The 17,839-nt window shown below is 39.6% G+C and overlaps 1 protein-coding gene across 1 annotated transcript; it reads left to right on the plus strand.

The window, feature by feature from the left end:
* The first annotated feature begins 427 nt into the window (after positions 1-427).
* On the plus strand, positions 428-14,757 carry gosr1 (golgi SNAP receptor complex member 1). The gene is made up of 9 exons (XM_088301405.1): positions 428-556; positions 921-1,032; positions 2,936-3,023; positions 3,304-3,411; positions 3,554-3,645; positions 7,555-7,629; positions 11,984-12,013; positions 13,634-13,716; positions 14,244-14,757. Exons 1-9 carry the CDS (start codon positions 523-525, stop codon positions 14,366-14,368), a joined length of 747 nt encoding a protein of 248 aa, XP_088157531.1. The 5' UTR covers positions 428-522; the 3' UTR covers positions 14,369-14,757.
* The last annotated feature ends 3,082 nt before the right edge of the window (positions 14,758-17,839 follow it).

A 17,839-nucleotide genomic window follows, 5' to 3' on the forward strand; every position in this document is an offset into this window, starting at 1 on the left:
ATACCCAAAGTGATTTTGATCATGTAATAACTCAATATTTAACTTTCAGTATTGCAGACAATGAACGCGTGAGAATTAAAGAGAGGGGCGTCTTGCTTAATGTTTAAACTTCTGGCAGATTCAGTACAGAAGCATTTTTAGTGTGCCGTGAATTATTCTATTTGGATAATTTCTCGCTGCACACTTTATTAGACTTGTAAGGATAGGATGTGGATAAAGTTATCGAATTGGGCCTAACATTCTTCGGATACAAATGCATTGTTGTTAATCTATTTATGGCAGCGACGTATAGTGGCAGGTAAAATAATTAAACGCTCTCCCACAAGATGACGAAAGGTATAATTTACGTAATTGTGTACCTTGGTGTTGGGAAACCAGTCCAGTTGCAGTTCGGCACTCTTTGACCGGGGGTTGTCCTACTAGAAAAGGTCGACAGAGGGCGACATAAAATATTTTTAATGGACGTGGTGGCTCCTCTGCTGGCCAATCCCGGAAATTGGTGACGTCTCAGACAAAACAAAGATGGCAGGAATGGGAAGCAGTAACTACTGGGAAGGTAAGCAATAATAATTTAGCCGGACTCTCAGCAACGACTCAACACTAGCTGTCTGTAGCATTGACATCAAATTGTTTGTTGGTCTTAGTGCACGCCAACGTGTCATGCTTATATGTCGCTTATCCCAGCTGACCATAGGCTAGCTAACCAACCGCTAAGTAACTTCTCGTCATCGCATCCACAGATCTGTTATTCGGGTTGTCACGCTCATGAAAGCTAATATTTCGGATGTGTGCTTTCATTGATTTATTTTTTTATAAATACAGCGTTAGCTTGTCATGGCTGTCCATGTTTCACTGGTCCGAGCTAAGCATTGTTGACTTTGAAACGATTTGCTATGCGTGTCATCATCAATGTGTTGCAGATCTGCGGAAACAGGCCAGGCAGTTGGAGAATGAACTGGACCTGAAGTTGGTGTCTTTCAGTAAACTGTGTACCAGTTACAACAGTTCAAGAGATGGACGGCGAGGAGACACGTAAGATGACAACGATGTTTCACAGTCTCTCACAACAACACAACAACAAGAGTGTCTCTGTATTTAGACTCCCGTGACGTGTCAACTTGGCTCCGGTCACGTGTGCAAAATTACAGTACTTTCTTGGCCTAACGAGGTTAAATTTTATTCTCATTTTGTTTGTTCCATAACTGCAAATTTTAACTAAACCAACGGACACGTCAGAATTAAATATATTTTCCCCACTCCATTTCGAGACATTGGAGGGGGAATCTTTTTGCTCCGTTTGACCTAGCAATATTTCAAGAAGCGGCAATGTGACTAATTCTTTAAGGTGCAGAGATGTGCCTTCCACATAAATATTTTTCCCATCTGATTGGGTATTATCTTTAGCTCACATTCACTGAAGCTAAAGCACCGTCTCCTTTTTAAGTCAATTTACTTGAACATAAACATTTCCAGTAGGACATACACTCTCTTTGACCTGAGCTCACAGTGCCATGTTAGAGTACACTCCGGGAGTGCTAACAGCTGATGGTGAACCACTACAAATTGTGCTTCCATGTCCACTTTCAAAAAGAACATTCAACCACATTGAGATTAAGAAATGCAAAGAAGGTAAAAAAAAACTGAACAAGATGAAAACGGCCACAGCTGATCTATAAAAGTCGACTTCCAGAAGAGTTTCTCTTAATTTCCATATTTTTAACATTGATGTCATAAACATTACTGAATTACTTGGTTTTCTTGCCTCACCAGCCCACTTTAGTTGGGAGCATTTTAATGAAGTTGTGTAGTTTTACTCTGGTTAGGTCATCATTAAAGATTTTATCATTTCCCAGCATTGATTATATTTGATTACAAATCCATATGACATTGAATGTGCTTACAAGATCATAATTGATGTTTATTTGAACAATTATTAGAACGTATATAGTTAAAATTGATAATAATGGACCAATAGACAAGCGTACCTGACATGGGATGAGACACTATGATCAAGGCAGATTTAGCAAGGACTGTAAGTCAGCAATATTTGGGTTGTTCACATGGCACTTCCTTTTTGTGTTCTTACTTGAAACCAATTGACACCACTCCCGGTGCATTATTTAGCGGACTGATCTCCTGACGTAGACTTGAACTGGCGCCGGTGAGGGCAGTGTGAGGCCCGGGCCGTTCCTGTGTACTTTGTTGTCATTTCTGGAATTCATATGGAGATACTTCTATTTGTCTTCAAATCCTTAAATGGCCTCGCCCAGCGCACCTTTCTGAGCTCCTCCACCTCTATGTACCTGCTCGGTACCTCAGGTCTGCGGACCAGATGCTACTGGAGGTGCCGGGTACTAAACGGAGCCGTAGAGGGCATTTACCCTTTACTGTTGTCGGTCCTTCCCTCTGGAATGACCTTCCAATTAATGTTAGGTTCATACTCTTTGTTAAGCGCTTTGTTACTGCCGCAGCTGTTGTGAAATGTGCTATACAAATAAAGTTGTATTATATTGTTTTGTATTTCAATGGCCTGTTTAGATCACATTTTGTGAAATTTTATTTGTAGTGAAAAGGACAGTCAGAATTACTACAGGCAGATTACTAATTTCACAACACACTCTCTGCGATCAGAGTTTTGCAGAAATGGGCTGTTGCAGGGCTATTGATAAAATGGAAAAAAAAATGTATGGCTCGAGAGAACACCTTTAGCGTATGGCTCAATACAATGCGTACTGAATCGTGACTACTGTATTGAAGGATTCGATCGTTGCACCCCTGGTATTTATCAGGCAACCCTTTTCTGCATTGCACTTTTTGAGAACAAAGTAATACTTTAATTTGATCAGAGGCAACATATAGAAAGCACCAAATATCAGCTATTCAAATTGGAATTAAAAAAAAAAAAATATTTAATACATATCGTTTCTTTCTCCAGGTCAGACACCACCCCGTTGCTAAATAACTCCACCCAGGACCGAATGTTTGACACCATGACAGTGGAGATTGAACAGCTCCTGGCCAAAGTAAGTCCATTATCAGTGTCCTTCGAAATAACAATATTAGGTTGAAACTGAAAGTGTGCAATATAACTGAACTGCTTTCATTATGTTGACCGAATTACTATTTGCCAGAATTATCATTTTTATATTTCAAAATTAGTCTGCATGCATGTCAGTTAAGTGCATATCTTTATATGTATTGTAAACACTTGCACATCACATACGTTTTGATTTTCTGTTTGGTTTTTTTTTGCCCATGTTTTTACAAATGCTTATATTTTCGATCCCACATTGTCGCTGTCAGCTAACGGCGGTAAATGACAAGATGGCGGAGTACACCAATGCTCCAGGCACAGCTTCTCTCAATGCCGCACTAATGCACACCCTCCAGAGGCACCGAGACATCTTACAGGTTTGCTAACTTGTTCATCATCTTCTGAGATTATTGGACTGAACAGCTTCATCAAATTTATATTCATACACATAAACATGCATACATATTTTAATGATGTTATTGCTTATGCTTATACTGTCTTTTCATTTTGCCGTCCCAGGATTACACGCACGAATTCCACAAAACTAAAGGAAACTTCTTAGCCATTCGCGAACGGGAAGACTTATTAGGATCTGTCAGAAAGGACATTGAGTAAGTAAACTATGATCCATTTTGCTTGTGTGACTTTTACACTTACTGGTAGCTGTCCTCATTCTTCTAAAATTCAATTTGGCTCAATTTAAGACATTTTCACATTGCACTTAAGAGAGTGCAGTGTATCTTCAACCTTCCCATTCGTTGTGTGTTTGTGCTGCCGCAGTACAGTGACAGAATGATGTGCACAAGGTGAGCATTTGTCTCAGTGGTGCCTCCAAGGCCGAGGCACCCGAATTGAAAAATGCTCAATTCAAATGGCAGCGCAGTGTGACGACGGATGGGGCATCTAATCAGGAGAGGTGGTGGAATATTTTTGGAGTAACAGTTACAAGAGATTTTCGCGGAGGTGTGCGGTTTATCAACATGAAGAAAATGGGAAAAAATAAATGCTGTACCTTTAGTGCTGTTAGCTTTGGGACAAGAGGCAAATGGCATGTACCTTTATGTGATAAGGAAGGTGCAAATATTGATGGAGATCACTACCTTGACCAGTATACCAGGTTCGTTGAAAGTGGCAGAAATTTGTGATTTTTTGTTTTATAATTTTTGGCTTGAAAAAACAAACTAGCCAAATGTTCTACTCATGTCACATCTGCTTCTTCTCTTCATTGTGAACAAAGGCAGGGCTTTTCTGTGAAACTCCTTTATGTCAACCCCAGCGAGATATGGCACCAGGCCACTCCCTGTATGTTATCTTAGCAACCAGTGCCAAATATCAACCTGCCTGCCGCATATTGCATCTACGTAACTAGACACGAATCAATTCTGGGCAGTGACAGCACAGAAACTCTCAGGATGTGCAAATCCCCGTAGTTTTCTTCTCTAGATACTCCTATAATATATATTGAAATTGTGCCACTCTAAAGCAAAAAAACATTGAATTGAACCATGCAGTCTAAATCAATTCCTGTGGTCAAAGAACAGGAATAGAAATAACCAAATTGTTAACTCAAATAGCCAATGCCACCTGCACGTATCCATTGAAGCTTGTGTGGACTTGAAGGTTTCACAGCCTCTTTTGCATGGAGAAAGTGTGTCCTGTCCTCCGATTGGCTCTGCTTTTTGTAAGTGTATTGAAATGCTCCATCAAACAATGACTCATTTCATTTGCTTTGTAATGGCTTATTGATCTCGGGGCCACAAGCATATGGTGAGCACTGCAAGATTCCTATCGATTGTCTCCATCCATTGTCTATGCAGACTTCCTGAAGTGCCTCGCACATGCTTAGGCCTAGTGCAAAATAGTTCCAAGTTCTTGTTTGGTTTCATAAAATATATAGTTCAACTGAAATTTTTGAAAAGGATGTTTATTTAGAGTCAGACAGACTGTGGGCTTCTAAGTCTGGGTTCTCCAAGCATTTACTTCCAAGGGCCGCATGAATAAAACTTGAAAGTATGCGGCGGCCAGTTGGACATTTTTCGCGCTTATTTATTTATTTTTTTAACTCGCTGAAACCAATCAATCAACAGCATTTCTGACAATTTTCCGAGGCCAGCGCCCAACAATATCCCTCTTGAATAGACTCGGCCTTGTACAAAGCTGCAGCAGAAACACATCTTCACATTCAGAAGTTAAATGTGCAATATGTATAAATTTTAACCTATGGCCATAACAGAAAGTGGAGCAAACAATCCTTTTTTTTCACTGAGTGATGTCTTACCAAATGGTGTGTGTGTGAGTGTGGTTGGTGGGAAAACAAGAAAGTGAGAGGCGACAACACCAACTAGTGTAGAAAGTAACTTAATGCAGGCAAAACACATGGGTCATGTGAGATGTTTATTTTCGTGTATGCCACGGGCCACTAAAACAAAGTCGTTAGGTTGCAAATGGCCTTTCGAAAGTAGTGCAGAGTATAACATCACATCTCACACAAATTCTGCTGGGATAGGCTCGAGCTCACCCCGACCCAATTGAAAATAAGCGGTAGAGCAGGGGTGTCAAACTCCAGTCCTCGAGGGCCGGTATCCTGCATGTTTTCCATCTCTCCCAGCTGCAACCCACCTGATTCAAATGAGCAGGATACTTATCAGGCTTCTTCAGAGCTTGCTGATGAGCTGATCATTTGAATCAGGTGGGTTGCAGCCGGGAGAGATTGAAAGCATGCAGGAAAGCGGCCCTCCAGGACTGGATCTTGACACCCCTGCGGTAGAGGAATTGGATGGATGCTTCTGTTGCAGCTATCATTTGGACAGACAGGGGGCAGAAGAGATTCTCTGATCCAGTTTACTCAAGATTCATGTGTAATGGGTGGAGGAGTGCTCATGGATTATAAAATAGCTACAGTGATGTTTATGGGAACAACAGTGCCCGGTGTTTCCCATTTTAGACAATTTGTTCTGTACAACTTGAAGCAGAGCTGAACTCGGACTACTGCTCCTGCTTTTAATGTCAGCATCATCCCCTTTAACTCATTCACTACTAGCCAAGTAAAAAAAAAAAAAAAATCTTTGACGTGTTTAGCCGTCAATGGTAGTTAATGAGTTACAATGCCTTGCATCATTCCTGCTGCATGGATGTCCCTTCCATATTGTGGGTACTGTATTTCCATTTGATACTTTTGGGGGAGTGCTGGGAATTAAATGGGTGCATTTGCAAGACAATGCCCCCTCACCCTGCTCCTGCTTTTTCTCCATGTAAGTGTGGGGCTGAGTTTTAAATGACTAGTAACCACTGAAAGCTTAGCAGCCGGCAGCTGTTAATGAGTTGCAGGAGAGAAATGGGTGTGAGAGGTTCACTTTGCGGCTAGTGTACTAAACGCATACTCGCGTTCACTAAGGGAAAATTGAGTCCTCCTTGTCATTGTATTGTGATAGTGCTATTAAATATATACATTGAATATTTTTTTCTTTGGGACTAGAAAAATGTGGTCGTTGCCTTTCATCATTGGTTCATCTTCTGTTCACTGGTACGTGCAAATGTTGAAGCCTGCTGAATGGCAATTCCTCCACCAGAAATAAGAGTACATGCTCCCAAAGCTGGAGTCGTCATTTTGTTTTAGACCAAACAGCAGCTCGGCATACCTATCGTTTTTGGAGTACTGAGAGTGGGTGCTTGAGCGCACTCCCGCTGGGGACTCCCTTGTTCTGTTGGGGGGACTTTGTGCTCATGTGGGAAATGACAGTGTGACTGACTGGAGCCCTTGTGGTGTTGTGTTATTGGATTTCTGTGCTGTCTTATCCTCATAATCGCAAACTTCTTTTAAATAGCTTGCACAATCAACTTTGTGAACTGTTGCAGCTATTTTCCATAATCTATGACTCTTCAGAAATTTCGCAGTGCTACTCTATTTGGAACCACTCATTTGTTGTTTTAGGTCACGGCTAATGCAAGTCGATGTTTCCTCTCACTTCTGCTTCACATTAATGCCTTTCTACTGGTGAACCACAGGAAGGCTTTTAATGTAAACGAGATGAAAGGAAATCCTGTGGTATTGGCGCCTGCTAACACAAAGATACCGGTTGACGTAAAAGTTATGCCAAAACGAACAATGATAATGCAAGATTGAGTAGCAGCTGTTCATTACTTGAAATTTTGCAAATCATCATTTGCCATTTTTCAGTTTGAAGACAAGATTTGAGGTTTGAGGATTCACCTTTTGAAGATTCACAAAGTCAGATCTTTAAAAAGCCTCTCACCCCACCCTGATGTGATTCACATGCCACTTTCCTTAATTATTCAAAGCATCACCCTGTGGCAACAGGAAATGGCTCTCAGAAGTGCCACAATCACTCAGAGAGATGTTTGGGGATTTAAACATCTGCTCCATGCCTTTGACTTAGAGGGCATACATTTACTTTGTCATTCCCTAAAAAGAGAAAACCAATCTTCTCAGCCAACAGTTATTAACAGTTTGCTGTGTATATTTTCATCAGTATGTTTTTTTTCCAATTTTTTCTCTTTAGAATGTATAAAAGTGGTTCGGGAGTTAACAACAGAAGAACAGAGCTGTTTTTGAAGGAACATGAGCACCTGAGAAAGTAAGTTCCCACAATGTGTGACCTTTCAATTCGCTTATGGAAGATAAGGTGAAGCGTTGTGTTTTTCTGCATCTCAAGTGTTGGACAAGTGGCCCAAAAAGCCTTGGTGGGCTATGCATTTGGTACCTCAGCCCTCAGTTGGGACTTAAACGATCCAACCCACCTCTTAATATCACCACCATCAGGTTGCAATTAAATACCAAAATATAATAGCATGCCATTGTGCCACGTACATCTAGAGTAGTCCTGAATCAATATTTATCTAATACACAAAAATATTTCAATGAAATACATCATTCTCACCAAAGTTGCTGATTATTAAATGTTTTAGTGTGTGTAGATTGCTAGTCGGAAACTTCGACCGCATGCACGAGTAGAGACATCATTTAACACAAAATACTTGTTGGCTTTAACTATGGATATGTTCACACTGGAGGCAAATGCCACCCAGATCCAATGTCTTTCTTTTTTTTTTTGCCTGTGTGCGGACCCGTATCTGAAATTTATTTATTTATTTATTTTTTAATCAGAGACTTCATGGCTCAATTCAGTTTTTTATATATATTTGTATTAATTAATTAATTTATTTATTTCAAATCTGACCTGGGCCACTTTCATATGTGTTCCCGCAGTCCGAATGGCCAGGTTTCATATATCTGACGTTGACGTCATCCTGAGCCCGATTCGTGCAAAGCCCTAGTATTCATAGTAATGAGTAAACTGGTATACAGACTGGATTTCTTTTTTTTTTTTTTTTTTTTTTTTTTTTTTTTTTTTTTTGCATAATGCAAATTTGATGAACAGGAACAACTGAATAAATGAAATCGGTCGGCTTTCTATTTGTGTCAACCACCAGCAAGGGGATGCCTCTCAACTGCACACCCATTAAACTCATGTGTACTTTAAAATAGCAATGACTTTTGGGAATCCTAAATGAGTTCGGATGTGTTGTGGTAGACTTCTCTCTTATGAGTGCCTTTGTGGTAGAATGAGATTGCCAGTCAACATTATAGTCCTTCAGCATTTGGTTTTGGGTTGCTGGAAATTACAGACACACTGTATGTAGTCACTTTTAATCCATATTATTATAACTAATAACTCTGTGATTGGCTGAAAACCAGTTCAGGGTGTACCCCACCTATTTCTCGAAGACAGCTGGGATAGGCTCCACCACGCCAACGACCCTCGTTAGGAGAAGCAGCTTAGAAAATGGATGAATGAATGGATGGACAATTAAAAACTATAATTAGGGCCTGACCGATATACATTTTTTTTTCAAGCAGATGCCGATTCCAATTTGAGGCAGAATATAATTCTGATAACCGTTTAATAGTACAATTAATTTTAACGTTTACGAAAGTAAAAATGTGGATTACAGGATGAGCATTTGACTCTTTTACAACTCTTTGTCCTTTCATATTTGTTTAACTTTTCAACAGACAGACAAATCAGCTAAATATTTTTTTTGCCAATTTTAGGGTGACTGTTTGGTTGTTAAGGTTTGAAGAAAAAAAATGATACTAATACCCGCCAATTAGTTGTTTGGCTAAAAATATCCCACTGTGGTCACTATGACACGTTTGTCAAAAGAAATTGAGGCATTTTTTCCCTCTGTGCACGCTAGTCCAGTACATCTCATCGCGACTCGGACAAATGCAATTTTCCCACTGAACCACAGCCCATATTACAAGGCTTCCCCTGACCATCGATGAGAGAGGAAATAGGAGAGTGGAGCTGTATATTAAGTTACGCTTGATTGATGGACACTTGATCATATTAGAGCCATTGCATCGACAATAATGCATGAAATGTTTAAAATGATGTGCATTACGCATCAGAACTGGAATGCTTCACTGAGTATTTGTTTAACTTGTTTGAAGATATCTTGTAGCACCTCACCCCATTTTTGTGATATTGTAAGTTGTGCACGTAGACCAGCAGATAAGAGTGACCCACACTAATTTAGATGTTGAAGTCTTATTAGTTTTTCTGTAAGTGCTGTCCATCTCTGTGCTTCTTATCTGTGGCTGACATTTTGTTGTATCCTTTTTTCCATCAATTTGCCGTAAAGGTGAGCATTCATGAATAAACTAGAGGGAAGGAGGTGAAGCTCCATTAAAGGTTTATACCAGAACAGCTAATGGTTGTGGTCACGCTGATGGGGACTTCCTGTTGAAAATATGTAATACTTTGGTGTGTGGGTTTCAACCTTGTTTTTTGCAGATTGTCCTGAAATGTACATTCACTCAAGCTTGTTGCATCTTCCCTCAATACAGATTTGTTCTAATTTGCCAAATGAACTCAAGCACCTTGAGGTCATCCTGTAACATGTTGTACGTGTTACAGGATGTCTTGGAAAACTGCTCGAAAGTGCATGAACTATTCTTTGTAAGTTGCTTGCAGTAAATCTTTTTATAGCTCCAAATGTGAACTTTAACATTAATTAAAGCTAGTCACTGGTCACTTTGTGCTGATGCAGTCTCAGGTCCGCAGAGAATGCATGATTTGCTGACTGCTTTCCTTTTGCAAAGTAATTGTTTCCCTTCGGCAAAGAGATGTTTATTGCCTCGAGTTGTCAGTCTTCGGTTTCTTTAAAGATTCACTCAACAAATACTGCATCTTGTCAATTACATACGTTATATTGTTAAGCTTTGAGTAGACTGAGAGCATGAGCTTGTTTTCATCGTTTTTGTGCGTTGAACCCAATTTCATCAATTTTACAACTCTGCTATGGCGATTCTATAGAACGTAACCTTTTATTAAGCCAGTACATCCATTTTATACAAAAAATATCACAGCAAACTACAAAACAAAAAGTTGCAGAGAATACATACTGCAAAAATGATATCATCCCAGTTTATTTTCAAATCAATTTACTCAGTGTGAAATTGGGGCCCGTTTAATTTCACACAAAGTGAATAAAGGGTACCACTGAAAGCCTTGACTTACTCTATTACTGGCAACGGGCTTATTTTACCTTCTGCCATTTAATGGAAGAGCATTTAATATGTTCTGCCTGTCATCTGTCATTGTGTTAAATAATATTTGTAATTCATAAATAACAATTTTCAACTAAGTGGGACTAAAAATTGGTGGATACTCAGCTGCTGGAGAATGGACCACATTTTGACGGTAGTTGCAAGAAGTAAAGGTTGTTGATGATTTTTTTTTTAGCTTCTGTTTTATCTCAAATGCTTGTTGTTTTCCGTTTGTGACACTCAGTCACCCACAATCCATTTGTGCAAAGGTTGGCCGTCAGCCCTGACTTTAAAATGAGTGCCCGTTACAATAACATTTCATCCAAATATTGGGTTCTCCCTAAAAAAAAAAAAAAAAAAAAATCTATTTCACTGTGACATAGCGAGTTGATAAGAACTATAGATTTCAGCTAAATTACAAACAGGAAGCCCGTTGAACACTTTGAAGGCAGGTGTCAAACTCTGGTCCTGGAGGGACGCTTTTCTGCATGTTTCCCCATCTCTCCCGGCTGCGACACACCTGACTCAAATGAGCAGGATACTTATCATGCTTCTTGCAGGAAAGCGGCCCTCCATGACTGGAGTTTGACACCCATGACTTAGAATATTCATTTCTTTGTGACTCGAACCTGTAAATGAGACCACACTCTTCAGGGATTTGTTTGGCCAATAATTGTGTGTGATGGTTTTGCTTAGGATTACTCCCTTGACTTTAGTCGTGGCAACGAGGCTACGATTGCCTCGAGCTGGTCAGTAGTTGGCCCACTTGGTCCCAATGCATGCAGACTGTAATGTGCAGAAACAAATCCAACTACTCCTTCAAACATGTTCAAGATATTCGGCGTCTTTAATTGTTTGTTGTGGATCAGGTTAAATTGAAACGGGAGAGGCCTTGAGCATTTAATTGCTCTCAAAATGACATTAGTCCGGTAACAGAAACCTCACATTACGCGTGATGACTTTGAAGAGTTCTTGAAAGTGGCTCATCAACCATGGAATACGCTCTCTTTGGTTTCAGTTTGTTTCCTTTGATGAAGCAACATTATCCTAATTGAAAGCGATTATGGCATAAATTCCAGAGAGTGCTGATGTACTAGCAAATAATAGTGGGAACAGACTTTCAAAATCTGATTTGATCATTAAATCAAGTGAAGTAACACATTTTTATTTCCACGTGAAATCTAATGTTTAAGATGTCACTTTATATTTATAAAAAAAAAAAGTGTATATCTCTAGTTATAATGTGGAGGGTTTTTCTCTTTGGCTCTCGTTTAACAATTAAAATGTTCATTACGCGTGGTTGTTTGTATTAGAAATGCTGTCAGTCTTTGCCCTGTTGATAACCAATTTATCCATGTCTTTCCTTCCATGTGTAGTTCTGATCGACTGATGGATGACACAATAAGGTAACAGCCGTCATTTTCTTCCATCGTGATGCTTAACTGCTGCTGTCACATCAAGGGGTCACATATTCCCATAAAAGAAAGCAAAACAAAATGGCCACTGAATTAACTTGAAACTGACAGAATTGGAGTATGCCAGAAAGCTTCTTCTCTTTGGATGGATTAAGACAAAATCCGGAGCTCCTCACATCATCTCGATTTACAGTTTCCAAAAATGAAGCTTACAAAGAAAACAATCTTCGATCTGCTAGGAGTTGACAAGTGAAAAAATGTAAACAAAGTTATCGTTTAGGCGACATTGACTTCACTATCATCACCTTTAGCCTTGACTCTCCCCAAAAATGTGAAGTTTGTGAAGAACTCCATGCAGGAGGCTCAGTTACATTCTGGAGCTTGACTATGTGAGAGGGAATGATGGCAACTCAAGACCGTCACTGCGTCCACAAAGCCACATGGCATTTGTTCCTCCCAAAGGGTAAATTTGCTATCATAAAGTCTTCGGAACAAAATGAACAGTTGCATACGTCTTTGGTATTCCTAAAATCCAAATGATTTTGGTCTCGTTGCTCATTGTGGAGTTGTGAGACCATCCACATTCTAAATGCTTTTGCTCAATAATGTCCACCCTGGCACTTTGACCTTGATGCAATAAACTACTCCTGTCATTTAGTTTTTCTCGAGCTATCGTAAATTTCTTCCCAGTCCCTGCTCCTTTATTTCTTCCCCGGAGGCCATGCCAAATTGCAAATATATTAGTTCTGGTCAATGATGGCTCCTCTGGGGCTGACTGCTACTGCCGTCTTGATTAGTGGCCTTTGTCACTAAAATGGTGCAACGTACACACACACATATACACACACACTGTAATATTACCTGTAGTTAAAGATGTCTTTTTGACAAAAACCTGTGAGGCAACTCACAGACCGTGTATTGTTACCCTTCTCGCAATACCGTGATTCTTAATGCAATAGAGTGAGCTTTGTCACAATAATCATTGTACAGGTTTAGATACTGTTACAAACCTACTTAATGATATTAGTTTCATTTTTCTCATTCTTTGGCATCAAACTGCAACGTGTGACTGATTGCAGAGAAAGTGTGAAAAGAAGCTTGAGCTCTAATTTCAAAGCGGTCGTTACTATTGAAAGCAAGACTGTGAGAAGTTGCTGCAGTCAGCAAATGTTTGTACCTGACTGAGGAGAACATGATCTCCTCCTTCACTTTGCTTGGGCGACTTGACTGTCCCCTCAGCAGCATCCAACCCCCAGTGAGGCACACAGCCTCACACGGCACAGCTGGTACCTTGAAACGCTCCTCTTGAACGTTGCCTGCCAAATAAGTAAACGGCAGTGAAGTGTGGAATGATTGCCTTTACTTTGTTTCCATCCCTCCTGAGAGAGGCTGCCTCTCCGGGTCGAAAGGTGGTCCACTGCAGTCGCCGCTTCCTGTTCATCCCTCCTAATATTTTAAAGCCTTCACTAACAACTTGGGTCACGTAATGTTGGAAAGACTAATGAAATAAACACCACATGAATCTTTTTCACGCAATGTTGGCAGGATGCCCCGTCGTTTTGTGCTGATTCACGTTCATATCATCCATATCATTTGCCCTTGTCTTTGTAGCATTGCCATGGCAACCAAGGAGAATATGACATCCCAAAGGGGCATGTTGAAATCCATACAGAGCCGAGTCAACACGTTGGCCAGTATCCTTTTTACCTCCGCCAAGCTTGAAAGCATGAGGTATTTGTTCCCCTCTTGGTGTAATTGCGCATTAGGATTATGCTAAAACTATTTGGATGCTTTTCTTTTCAACTTTGTAGCTAGGTGGCAGACACTGCCTCATTTGGTTCAGCAGTTGTCTGTCTGTGCTTCGTGAGTGCAGTCTGCAGGTCAGTGGATGTTTTTGTCCGCAATGTCCCAATCCAAGTCCTTAATCGGCTCAGCCGCATCCTCCCTTGTTCTCCAAGTACTTTTTTTTTTTACGATTTTACGCTGGTTTCACAATGACGTTGTCGGAATCGATCCACCGTGCAGCACGCATTTACCGCTGTATGTAGATCATCATTAGTAGAATGATAATTCCCCCAAAGAACTTTAAATTCCAGTTCGAATACTCATGTCCTCGGTAATGATTGTGGATAGAAAAAATGTACAGTGGATGCAAGTGCTTTTCTTGTTTTGTTTTCAATCGGATCATTTGGTATCATCCTTAATTCTTTGCTCTTCAAAGACCGTTTCCCTGCCATCAACAGTCTCATCCAGCGAATCAATCTTCGGAAGCGACGGGACTCTCTCATCCTCGGCACTGTGATTGGCGTCTGCACTATTCTTCTCTTGCTCTACGCTTTTCACTGAATATTTGAAAGGAGCGAATAGATCGGCTCGGTTGTTGTAAGACTCCCAGGAAAACGGCTCAGTGATCGAGGACCCTGGAGACTCATATAGTCGGTCCAACAACAAGATCTTATGAACTTGTATCTAGCTGTGGGACAGATGGACATCTTCCTGGTGGGCGGATTATTTTCCAGCTAGAAGATACCGGAAACAAAAGTACTAATAACTAAAAACTTGTATCATAATAACTCCCTTGAAGAGACAATGTGCTGAGAAATTGATGAAACCGTTGGAATAGTTTTTTTTTTTTTTTTTTCACATTGGAAAGATTTTTATTTGAATGGTTCTTTTTAATTGATGTGCAAGTCTGAAATGGGTGTTAATGTGAGTTAATAAATTATTCATATGCACGCTTGGACAATTTGGAATTTTAAGTTAAATTTTCAAGAAACATCTTACAAAACAACTAAACAAGGGACATTTAGATTGTCACACGTCAGTCTTGACACATTGGACAATACTTTGTACCTCACGTCAACTGGAAGCAAGTGATTTACTCCAACACATATTTCAAAAGAAGAAGCAACTTCAATGTGGACTGTTTTGAGAGGAAATAATTATTTCCTTTTATTATTATTTTCTTTTTACACCTTTGTGGCCAAGAGTGAAGTGCGTACAGCCCAATGCGCAATTAATCAACTACATATTTTTGCATATTTCATTGATGGTGTTTTTTTTTTTTTTTTAAATGTCTTAATATTACTGATTAAACTGAATGACTTTTATATTTTATACTTGCGTGAAACAGGGTGAACAGGACTTTTCAAAAGGCCTCACAGTTTTGTTTTATGATGCTGACAGGATTGCAGCATCCAACTCAAATTCCAGACCTAATCAAAGGATGCTATCTGTCTGTCTGTCAGCATGATGCCAGAGATGGACACCTTATCTGCTTTTGAGTTTCTTCAGCTGTAGCGATTTGATAATGTATTGTCTCCGATATAATAGCAGTGTATAAAAGCCGCAATTACTTCAATCAAATGTTTCTTGTAGTTGCGGAACAGGCCTGCGGCCCGGTCAGGAAGAATTTCAGACTGTTCGTCTTTGCAAGACTGTTTTATTTCAGCAATGTTCTTAAGATTGCTTGTGTGAATCGCTTTGTTTTTTGTTTTTAGGTCAGTCAGCATCATCTCAACTGGGTTCATATACTTTTTTGTGCAATTATAGATGCAGATAAATGTATCAAATGTGTTCCTCCTTGACAGAAATTAAAGAAAATAAGAATACTCAGTTGGCCAAACAATATAAAAGGGCTTCCGTTTATAAAGAAAAACATTTCCTGTACAAACTGCTTGAATACGTCAGATGTATCCGCGAATTTTTACGTACGTAAAAAGAACGAATGCAGCAAAGCAACGCAAGGAGAAGATTCTGGCGTCTTCCTGGTGTGGCCGCGGAGCTTAAAACTGGGAGCTGATTACTGATAGCTCAGGTGCGCACCTCCTTTCTCAACTTTCTCGTGGAAACAATGCACAACCACCTTGCTCAACTCCCTAGTGGAGAAAAAAAAAAGTACCAACCAACTAAAGTGTGCACAAAATGCAACTTTGTGGCCACAAAAAAAACTAATTTGTGAGTTTAATCATGAATAAATATAAAGTAAATAATATTGTGTTTTTAATATTAGCATCAGTTGCATCTTGACGTGCGTCAACTATTTTTTTCCCCCATCTGTGCCGGCCGTGGCTCGATGGTTGGGTGCCACTGATCAACCTTGCCTTAACTCCCTGTAAAGAAAGGACATGCTTTGTTTTGGAACACTGTGTGACATTCCAATTGCGTGTATGGAAATGCGTCGATGGGCATTGTTTTTTTTTTTGTTTTTTTTTCCACTTCACGTTCTGATCATGGTACGCACTCATTTTGCTCGGGTCAAACACTCCATTGTAGGTTGGAGTTAAAGGTCAACTTCATAAAATTCTCGGGTCACATGTCGATTAGTGCAAGGGTCAGCTAGGCTATGTGAAATACTGTATAGCAATATAGCTAATGCCCTTCTTTTGCAGGTAAATAAAATTATAGAAAAAAAACAGGATGAGGTTGTACAGCTTTACATCAGTGCAAACTGCAACCACAATTCAAAACAAGTATTTTAGTAGCTCTTGTTTGTAAATGATTGTAAATGTGGAGCTTGTCTATTGGATCTCGGATTGTGCAAATGTTCTTAATGCAGTGGCACATATATTGTGAATGTGGAGGAATTGCATGTTTTAATTTGTTTTTAAAGCGGGTGTAAATGATGTGCCCCTGATTGGCCGTTTTTGATTGTGGATGATAGTTGAGGCGAGGTTATACATATTTCTTTTTATTTAATTTGACACTGTTATCCATACATCTTTATGTCATTGACGGACACATTCCAATCCGCCCCTGCAAATTTGGTGTTACCACATACCTTTGATCATTTCCGTTCCATGAGATTGGAAATGTGTATTTCAATCATTTCAATGCATGTAAACTTCCAACACAACACCGCCAAGACAAAACGTTAGCCATGCATGGTAACATTTATTCCCAAACATGCAAAATGTACACCACAAAGTTGAAATTGAAAACACTCTTTACACCAGAGTAGGAATAGCAAGACGTAAAAAATGAAAGAAACCATCAGCTGAACAAATTCAGTGTAATCTTGATAAATGCTTTTAGTTCCAATGTTAATGCTTTTTACGTTTTGTACTAAATAAAGGCAATCATTGGATAAGGCTGCTTATGGATGTTTGATGGAAAAATATGCAGAAAGTGGTAACGAAGCCATTAAGTGAACATGTTGAACTTGGCAGGGTCAGCGTTGTCTGTCTGGAATTAGTTGCATAGTTTTATATCGTTTGTAAGCGTCTGACATTGTTTTTCTGCAGGGGTGAGTGAAAAATATTTGTGTACCAAAGTTTGAACTTATGCTTGAACATATTTGCTGTCAGTGTGGCAGCCTTGTGTGAGCGTGTTTCCACTATGCGCTACACGTCTCTTCAGTTTGGATTTTAAACTTTAAATAACCGGATAAACACCTCTTACAAAAAATGCATACAACATGCATAAATATTGCATATATTTTCCCTTATTAATACATTTCATACCGATACAAGGAGGAGGATAAAACATTTGATGAAAAATGAAATAGCGGTGATGACGTAAGACAAATAGAAAGGTCGGACGTATAAACAGATTAAGGACGCAAGGTGTGGAACTGGAGCAAAACATTCTAAATTCGTGCAACCAATATGTGCCGGAGGATTACAAGCTTGGTGCATTGGTGTATTTGCCAGTACAAAGCAGCATATTATGATAGTTTGAAATTATTAAGGTGGATGGGTCAGAGTTACAATTCAGTCTTCACACGTTCTTGTAAAAGCTGGACTCGCCTTGTGTTCATATTAGATTTCATTCTTTTGAACTGGAAAAGTCCATAATACACAGGCAGAATTTCCACAT

Source organism: Idiotropiscis lumnitzeri, chromosome 7, assembly GCF_059441095.1.
Source record: "Idiotropiscis lumnitzeri isolate Australia: NSW breed Sydney's pygmy pipehorse chromosome 7, RoL_Ilum_1.0, whole genome shotgun sequence".
Lineage (NCBI taxonomy): Eukaryota > Metazoa > Chordata > Actinopteri > Syngnathiformes > Syngnathidae > Idiotropiscis > Idiotropiscis lumnitzeri.